The sequence below is a fragment of the Lynx rufus genome, unplaced genomic scaffold (genome assembly GCF_022079265.1).
Source record: "Lynx rufus isolate CCGP_SWC_20201006 ecotype Redwood Valley unplaced genomic scaffold, mLynRuf1.p SCAF_28, whole genome shotgun sequence".
NCBI lineage: Eukaryota > Metazoa > Chordata > Mammalia > Carnivora > Felidae > Lynx > Lynx rufus.
In genome coordinates this window covers 10,052,628-10,061,568 of record NW_025814843.1, presented here as the reverse complement: position 1 = coordinate 10,061,568, position 8,941 = coordinate 10,052,628, and the positions used below count along the sequence as shown (strand labels likewise).

The 8,941-nt window shown below is 62.6% G+C and overlaps 1 protein-coding gene and 1 non-coding gene across 2 annotated transcripts; one reads left to right on the top strand and one right to left on the bottom strand.

The window, feature by feature from the left end:
* Positions 1-165: 165 nt before the first annotated feature.
* Positions 166-2,665, bottom strand: HES7 (hes family bHLH transcription factor 7). The gene is made up of 4 exons (XM_047089659.1): positions 2,624-2,665; positions 1,609-1,704; positions 930-1,017; positions 166-632 (listed from the first exon to the last, which is right to left on the bottom strand). The coding sequence occupies exons 1-4, from the start codon at positions 2,663-2,665 to the stop codon at positions 166-168; spliced, it is 693 nt and encodes a 230-aa protein (XP_046945615.1).
* A 1,732-nt stretch (positions 2,666-4,397) lies between these two features.
* Positions 4,398-4,468, top strand: TRNAG-GCC (transfer RNA glycine (anticodon GCC)). Its single transcript has one exon. It is a non-coding gene; the product is annotated as a tRNA-Gly (tRNA).
* The last annotated feature ends 4,473 nt before the right edge of the window (positions 4,469-8,941 follow it).

The window sequence follows — 8,941 nt, the reverse complement described above, 5'->3', positions numbered from 1 at the left end:
TTTATATAGATACTCTAATATAGACCACATCTCACCCGCGCGCTGCGCCCGCGCGCCCCGCCGCCCTCCCCAACACCTGCTCGCCCCGACGCCCGGGTCCCTCTGCTGCCCTCGGGCTGGAGTCTCTACCTCACCCCCAGCCCCCACCCCCACCCCCCGCAAAGCTCAGGGCCAAGGTCTCCAGAAGGCGGGCGGCGGGGGCGGCGGGGCCTTGGGCGCCCCGTCTTGTCTGTGCGGCGGCGGCGGCGGCGGCAGCAGTCCGGTGAGGGGCGCCGGCGCGCCGGGATCCCCGGCGCGGGGGGAGCAGGGGGACGGGGACCAGGCGCAGCGCGGGCTAAGGGGGCCCTGGTGCACTGGGGGGCGCTGGTGCAGCGCGGGGCCGGGCACCGGGGCGGCGGGGTCCAGCGGTGGGCGCGGCGCCTGGGGCCTCGGATCTACCGGCTCCAGTCGGGGCGGCTTGGGGCGCAGGTAGACGTGCAGCGCGGAGAAGAGCTGGGCGCGGGCGGCCGGGCTGGCGTCGTGCGCGAAGGCCGCCAGACGGAGCAGGCACTCGCGGAAGCCGGACAGGTAGCAGCTGGCGAGCGCCTCGGCGTCCTGGGCTGGGGACCGGGGAACCCCTGGAGCCGCGGCCGGCGGGAGGACGGGCGGGCAGGGCAGGGACCCAGCAAGGGCGAGGGAAGGGGCGGGGCGCAGAGATAACCGAAGCCCGACAGACGCACAGAGACAGAGACCCAGAAGGACGGACAGAGGGAGAAAATGAGGGAGACACAGAGACAGACACGCGCGGGTGTTATTAACCTCGCCTCGGAGCAGAGCCTACCGCTCCCCAAGCCCACCGTCCATCGCAGGGTCCGCCCCAGCTACCCCGGCCCCGGGCCTCCGTGAATCCCCCCTCCCGCCCTCCGCTGCCCCACCCCCCCGCGCTGTACCCGGGGGCTCCACCCGGCTCCGCTCCCTCAAGTAGCCCACGGCGAACTCCAGTATCTCTGCTTTCTCCAGCTTCGGGTTGCGGAGGTTCTACAGACGGGAGGGGGAGGGCGCAAAGACAGAAAGGGGTGGGGAGAGAGGGGGAAGTGGCAGGGGGAAGAAGGGAGGGGGGAATGCGGGAGCTGGGGGGTGCCCCCGATCGCGTTTGCGCGCCGCTCACGGAGCGCGCGACCGACCGAATGCGGAGTGGAGATGACGAGGAACGGCCCTGGGAAACCTCGAGCCTGGAGCGTCCAACCCGAGGGGGTGAAGCCCACCCAGAGTTGAGGAGCGGATTGTAAACAGCAAACCCCAGGGACTGAAATTAACCACCCTGCAGGCTGTTGGAGCGGGTGCGGGGAAAGAGGAGGGAGCATTTACAGACCCCAGAGGTGGAAGACTGACCCACCCTGGGAGTGAAATTTACAGAGCCGGGTGTGAAACTTACAGACCCCAGGGGTGGCCATGAAGAGCACGTTCTGAGAGCGAGAGGGGGTCTGGGATGGGACTCCAAAGGCGGGGCTCGGGTCGGGATGCCTTGGGGCCAGGGTCGCCAGTGCAGCACGTGTCCCCACCCCGGTAGGAAGCCCTGGGACGCGAAGACCGGATGCCTGGGGGTCTGGGGACGGCGGAAGGACTGACCTGGTCCCGGGTCTGCTCCAACAGCAGGAGCCTCAGCTCTTCCAGGCTGCGGTTGATGCGGTCCCGGCGCCGCTTCTCCACAAGCGGCTTCAGCATCTGCGACCGGCAGGAAAGGGAGAGCTGGCCGACCGGACCGAGACTCAGCGCGGCCGCGCCGGCGCTTGGGTCCCGCCGCCGGGTCGGTCCCGCGCCCACCCCTTCCCCAAGACCCCAACGAGTGCCTAGGGCCAGGCCCATCGGATCCCTCTCCGCTCCCCCTCCCAAAGCCCCTAGGGTCAATTTCTGTAGCTCGCCTCCTCTCTCTCCCGGGTCTTCTGCATTCTCCTCTCTGTCTTGTCCTCCCTCCTCCCCTTTTCTCTCTACGTCTCCGTCTCGTGCAGTGTCTCTGTCTCAGTGGAGAACTTTGGGGGGGGGGCCTCTTTGCGCCCAGACACGTGGACACGTGGCCGCAAGGTGCCGGCCTCTGAGTCGGCGGCCCTGAATGTAAAAAGGGAGATCCTCGGGGCTACCGCGCCTCTTCTCCCGCTAGCCCGTCTATGCAGTCGTCTTTCTCCACTGGTTCTAAAATCTTCCTCCAGAGGTCAGGCCTCTGGGGCCAATGCCTTCCCGGCCTTCTCTGTAAGGCTGCACTGGGTCAGCTCTGCCTCGCGCAGCACGCGCCGAGCAAGTGCCTATCCTCCCCGCTTTTCGTTTCCACCCACCTCCCTTAGCTTGAGCCCCCCTTATTTATTCCACTCGAATTCCGGCCCCCTCCCACGCCTTGCAAGCCGCAAGGTGCCAAAATCCCATTACCCAAACCCAAGACCAGTACTGCCGCCCACGCAGCCCCTGCTCTGACCCCATCCCCATCCTCATCTTCCCGCTTCCTTCCCAGCTCCTGGTTCCTTGGGTCCCCCGCACGCACACCTCTCCCCTTTCCAACCCTGCGTCTCCAGCCTCTTCCCTCACCCAGGGTCTCAGGGACGCGGTCCCCTGGCCGGACCAGGGACCTCTGCTCCCTCCCCTCACCTCTCACCTTGGGGCCGTCCCTATTCTCCGCTCGATCCCGAGTGACCATCGCTCCTCCGGACCCTGGTGTGGACCGAGCCCAAGCCGGCCTTGCACCTTATATCCCGCAGCTCCTGAGTTGGGTGGGGTGGGGGTTGGAGCCGGGCCCGCCCCCTTCGGCCCCCGGATCCCCCTCCGCTAGGCCAGGAGCACCAGGCTCCCGGAAAGGGGAGGAGCGCAAGGGGGGAGGGGAAGAAATGAAACTGACCTAGGAGTGTGGGAAATGAGGGGCCAAGGCAGCATTGGCTGATTTAAGGACCCTAAGGCTGTATAATGAGGCGGGACTCCGCTGAAGGGAGAGGTTATTAGGGAGAGAGGGAGTTGAAGAGATTTGGGGACAGGACTCTGGAATGAAGTTCGGAGTTCCCCTCCTCCACCACCAAACGAGGCTCTCTTGGGAGCTCACTGTTCCCCCACCGACCCTGAAAGAAAGGTTGGCACCCCTCAACCCTCCAGACTGGATCTTATACACCTTCACCCCAAATTCACCTCCCGCTGGGTGGCTCTGTCCAATTCAACTGGGGCTCTGCCTGGAGGCCAAAGAGACGCGCAGTTCGATCTAAGCGAATCTTAATTCCATCCCCCCCCCCCACATTGCGCGCACCGGTCTAGGCTTTGGGATCCATACTGAGATACGTACTAGAGACCCAGCAGATCCAGTGGAAAAGAGGATGTGTTACCAAGCAGCAATTACAAAGGCAGAGCGAAGTAGGAGCCGGGGAAAGGGTCATACAGACAGACGGCTGGACTGGGGAGGAAGGGGACCCTCGAAGAAAAAAAGGAAGCAGGGCTTGGAGTAGGAGGTGGAGAGACCTATCCACTTAGAAGTATTTGACTCAAAACTAACTATAGGAGATCCAGGCCTTTGTCCGCCAGGACACGGGACACAAGGAGTGCTCGTGCCGCTTGCTCCCCGGGGACCCCCGTGAGGCTAGGGGACCAGGGAGCCGACAGGTTTTGTTTTGGTTTTTTTTAGGGACCAGAAAGAGATACAAAAAGGGATCAATACCCACCTCAAACCAAGAACATGACCCTCTGCAGAATGATGCGTGAACAGTCGGAGGCTTCAGGATAAAGTGTCTGAGAAGAAAAAAATCAGAGATTTAACGGGACAACCAGACGGCCCCGGACAAGGACACGGAAAGACAAGACTGCAGACCGGTTGGAAGATAAGCTGCGCAGTCAGAGGCGGATGAGGCCTTCCGAGCCGTCCCAGGGCCTCTCCACACGTTGTGTTGTTGGGTTTCTCCCCCCCCCCCAACCCCCCGCTTTCTTTCTTTCTCCCCACCCCCCTCCCCGCCCCGCAGCCTGCCCTGCCAAAGCCCGAGCCCGGAGAGACACAGACCTTGGGGAGAGTGCTCCCATTTGGGGTCAGGGCCGCCAGCACATCCCACCTCCCCCCTACCTGGGCCAAATGGGAGCGCAGATGTGTGGCTCCCGGCAGCCCCCGTCGCCCCCCTCCTTGGGAACCTGCGCTCGGGCGGAGTTTTTCTCACCTGCACGCGAGGCTCGGGGCCCCGGGCTGTTCGCACCCGGGTGTGGGGCCGCCCCCCGGCCATATGGGGCCACTTTATGGCCCGGCGGCCGGATCCGGGCGGGAGGAAGGATGGCCTGGCGCTCCACCCACGTCAGCCATTCGGGCCGCTCCTTCGCTGAGCCCCTGGCCCACACCTTCTCCCGGACCGCGGTGGCCTCAACGTCTTACAAGTTCAGGTAGGGCCACCAAGGGCTGGTTGTCGCTTGCATTGGTGGTTCAGTGGTAGAATTCTCGCCTGCCACGCGGGAGGCCCGGGTTCGATTCCCGGCCAATGCACACGCTGACCTTTTTTTTTTTTTTTTTTTTTTTCCCCTCCCGTTGGCCCCAAATGGGGAAGAAATCTGCCTGAGAAGTTTGTCTATTTAACTCATCTTTTTTACCATAAGGTAGAGCTTGACGCTCTGGATGGAGATCCGGAGGCCGAAAGTCCTCCCACTGCCGTCCTCCCAGCCCGCGAGTCCTGGGGCCTTCCACACCCCTCCCTCCGCCCCCGGCCCCGCATCTCCGCAGGCGTCACCCTGAGAAAGGACACGCCGCTCGGATCCCTGCCCCGGGGGTCCTCCCACCCTCCGCGGGGGAGGGGCGAGGCCTTCCCGCCCTACGCGCCCTAAGTCCCGGGCCCTTCCGGCCATTTCTCTTCCTCGCCCTCTCCATTTTCTGTCCTCCCTGAACTGCGCTTTCTTTTTCTAAGTCCGTGGGTCCTGGTCTTCCTGTTATCGCGGTCTTTCTGCGCCCCCGCGGCCGCCCCGGCGTCTCTATCTCGGCATCTCTCGCGGTCCTGCCAGCTGTCTTAGCGACGGCCGTGCGCCCTCTCTCGGTCTCCAGCTGTCTCCGTGCGTCTCTAGCTCCGGGTCTCTCCGGCGCGCCCGGGTCTCTCATCTCTCTCGTCTCTCCGGGTCTCTGTCGCCTCCCGGCACTCTGCGCTCCCACGCTCCTGCCAGCCCCTGGGAAGCTCGCTCACACCTCCGTCCCTCCCCGCCCCGACCCCGCCACCTCCCGCCCCGCCCCTTCCCGGCCGCTTTGATCCCGCACGCGTCGGGCCGGCGGGCGGCCGGGTGTCCCCCGCCAGCTGCCGGCGGCCACTTGTGAGCAGAGGGGAGGTGGGAGAGGGCGGGGGCGACCCTGGGCCCCCGGCCTGCCGCGCTGCTGCCCGCTAGCCTCCCTCCGCGCCGCTACCCGGGCTCCCGCGGGCCCGGGTCCCTGGTTCGCGGAGTCTGGGTCTCTGTCTGGAGCTCGCCCTGCGTCTGTGTCTCGGCCTCCGGTTTCTGCCTCCTGTCTCTCTTAACCTGTTTCGGCTGCGGGTCTCGTGTCTCTGGATTGTGTCAGTGACCAGGGATGCTCTCTTCTCTACTCAGGCGCGATAGCGACTCCCAGAAGGAAACTGTGCGACAATCTGGGCATCTGTACATCTGTGTGCACAGCCTCTCTGTTACTCATTCAGTCGATATTTATGGAGTGCCTCTGTGTGCCAAGTATGGTTAGGGCTCTCCCGAAGCCCTACATCTTGTGGGGAGGGGAGCGTAGAAAATGAAACATCAGATGGTCATGGGGGGGGGGAGGGGAGCGGGGGGACAACCGGACATGGCAATGGCTTGAGAGTAAAGTGCTGCTTTCCTCTGGGGGGGTCAGAAACCAACTGGAGGAAGAGATGGTATTTAAGGCCAAGGAAGAAACAGGCGAAAGGAAACAGCAGGTGCAAAGGCCCTGAGGCAGGAATGGAATTTGCGGGTGGGCCCTAGAGAAAGAGCGCCAGGGTTTCTGGGCGGGAGGATTTGGAGTACATCAGAGGCAAAAATGGGGAGGCAGGCATGGCGCACCACACAGGGCTTTGCAAGCTCGGAAATGACTTTGGGTTTTATTCTTGAGGGCAATGGGAGGCGAGGGAGGGTTTACCAACTTCTGTTTTAAAATGACCGCTTCGGCTGCCGTGTGAAATTGGGAGCAGGGACGACATTTGGGTTGCAGGAGCGGCCTCCTAGGCCTGGTGATGGGATGGCGGCTTGCGTGAGGTGGTGGCCGGGGCGAGACACGTGAATGGGCTCCCTCTGGGGTTTGGGCTTCAGTCACTGGGCGGTTGGTGGTGCCTTTTATGGAGGTGAGAGGCACCAGGGCAGTGGGGCCGTGGGGAAAGTTCGGTCGGTTGAGATCCCCTTAGACATCCGAGCGGAAATCACAGGTAGGCCAGGGATGTAGAAAGTTGGGGGTCAGAGATGGAAGGTAAATATGGGGGAGTCCCGGGGAGAGAGGCGGCTTTGAGAGGGGCTGGAGCAAGGAGCCCTGGGGCACCCCAACAATTGCAGTCCAGGCTGAGGAGGAAGAATTGGCAAAGCGCCTAGGGGGTTGGTAGCGACGAGAAGGGGCCAGTGTCCCTGGGACAGAATTTGGGAAAGGAGGAGCAGTGGGCGTATGAAGAAGGGAACCCCGGCCCTAGCTAAGCTGCCGGGAGGTCAAATAAGGAGAAGAGGGCGAAGTAAGCATCAGTTTAGCATCTTGGATGTCACAGGTGACCTGGGGGGGGGTGACTGTACACAATCCCAGGCCCCCTCTCCATCCAGTTCTGCTGTGAACAGTGAGCGGTACACGGTGTGGCCCGTAGGGGCACAGGTGCCCCGGGGCTGCTCTTGGGAGGTGGAGGGGTGCAGGAGGGCAGGGGCGGGGGGGGGGGGCCGGGAGACTCCAGGACCAGGTAGGAAACTCAGCCTCAGGTGGTAGGGGAGACTCCTCACCCACAGGGAGATGGGGGGAAACCAAGGGCGTGCGTCAGTTGGGGTGCAGGAAGGGTGACACGGGTTCTCCCGGTTCCTCTCCTTTCCTCCGAGAAACACGAGTCGGGCTCGCTGCTGGAAGGGAGAGGGCTCAGGCGGTTTGAGGAGAAAGAGGGCGTGACGGGGTCATTTTGGAGAGGCGGCCAAACCTCGGGGGCCAGAACAGTAGGATTTCTAGGCAGGTGGAGAGTCCGTTGGAGATGTGGGATCAAAAGTCTCAAGTTCAGGGGCCAATTTCACCACGAGGAGAATTAAGTGCGTGCTTCAGAAGCCCCCTCGCTTCCCCCCACAGGTTCCTGGAAGGGCCCTAGCGATGCATCCACCTTCTGGGTGATGCTTCTGGGGCACCTGCGAAAGTGAGACGTTTTAACTGTAAATGGTAAAGACCTCTCTGTCTCTTCCCGCTCTGCCCGCCTCCGGCGCGTTGGAGTGGCTGCGGCCAGTTTGGAGATCCAAGTATGGAATCAGTCAGCCTGGCTACCCCGGGTGTCGGAAGGGTTTCCGGGAAGCTGCCATCATCACCCGTGTCCGTCACGGGGCTTCGTGCCACGAAGGCCCAAAGCCACGAGACACGTGCGATGGGAATGTGTCCAGTGGCTCGCGTCACTCTAAGCACGTGGACGGTAGGCGAGAAGCAAAATTTGAAAAGGAACCAGCAGCTGGTCTGTGGAGGTACGATAGGGATGGGCCAGCAGGTCGGGAACACACATAGAAAGCGGGGTTTCTGGACTTCCGTGACCTCTGCCAGCGTTTTCAACTTGTAAGTTGTCGGGATCTCGTTTCGCTCTAAGTAATGACTTGTGTACCCGCCTTTGTATTCTTTTCCTTAAGAGCCTCTCTCCAAACCGTGGGAGTCTTCAGGCTCCCCAGACTGGGGCCCAGTTGGCACGGGGCTGCACGATTTTCTGATTTTCTCCGGCCTTTGCTCCTGTGCCGATAAGGATCACGTGGCTGTGAGGCCACCCTCCAGGCGGATGCCCAGTGTTTCGGGGGGTGGGGGGTGGGGGGGGTACGTGCGCCCCCGCGGGCCTGGGTGCGTGTCCTTGCACCTGGTGTGCGTCTGGGTATCTGGGCCTCCAGCCTCTTCCTGGCCTCCCTCTCAACAGCGGGCCTCATCTGGGCTTGGGGGAGGGGAGCTCGTGTCCCACACGCGCTGGGCCCCTAGGGAGGCGGGCCGGGAACTGAGACAGCGCAGCTGGTGAAGTGTCCGGGCTTCCCCTCCCCCGCTGAGACGTCTCCCCAGGCCAGGGCTCCAAGACTCAGCTCCTCCCTCTTTGTTCTTCAAAGGGGAGGCTGGCTTCCTGGGACCCCCCCTGGGTCCTGGGTAGGGGGAGTTCCTGGAGGGTTGGGTCCTGGGGGGGGTGGGTGGGAGGTTGGGGGTTGGGAAGTAGGAGGACCAGGCCCCTGGGCCAAAGGAAGAATCAGGACAGAAGACCCCAAGTAATCCAAAACAAGACAGGCTCATCCTTTTGTTCCCTTGCGGGGCCAACCGTTCTTGTAGGGGAACCGGGCCGATGAACGTTGTGTAAAACCGATGTGTCCAACGGTGGTAAGTGCGGTGGAGAAAAGTGAAGCAAGGGGGTAGAGAGTGGAAATTGTACTTTCAGAGAAAGACTCATTGAGAAGGTGAAATTTAAGAGGTGAGAGTAAAAGCTACTGGGACGCCTCTGGGAAGGGCGCTCCAGGCAGAGACCAGCCGGCAGGAAAGCTTTGAGGGAAAACACGCCTAACTGGTCCAAGGAGCAGAGGGCAGCCTCTGACCGGTGACGGTAGTGCGGGAGTTGAGATCAGAGAGAGAAATGGGGCGGGGGCACTGATCGGCTAGGACCTTCTAGGCCGTTTCCGGTTTCCCGGGAAGGACTTGGGCAGGACTCTCCCACTCCTAAAGAGAGGAGAAGGCTTTGGAGGGCTTCTTCCTGCTCTCCCCCCCCCCCCGCTTTTTTGTTTTGTTCTATTTCTAGCATTTTTAATTGCTATATAATGT

Bases quoted from the DNA above. Each gene is read 5' to 3' on its own strand.
- HES7 (XM_047089659.1), bottom strand. From the start codon at position 2,665: ATGGTCACTCGGGATCGAGCGGAGAATAGGGACGGCCCCAAG. The intron at 1,705-2,623 runs GTGAGAGGTGAG...TGCCGGTCGCAG, and splicing joins AGAATAGGGACGGCCCCAAG to ATGCTGAAGCCGCTTGTGGA. The intron at 633-929 runs GTACAGCGCGGG...CCGTCCTCCCGC, and splicing joins GAGCCGGGTGGAGCCCCCGG to CGGCCGCGGCTCCAGGGGTT.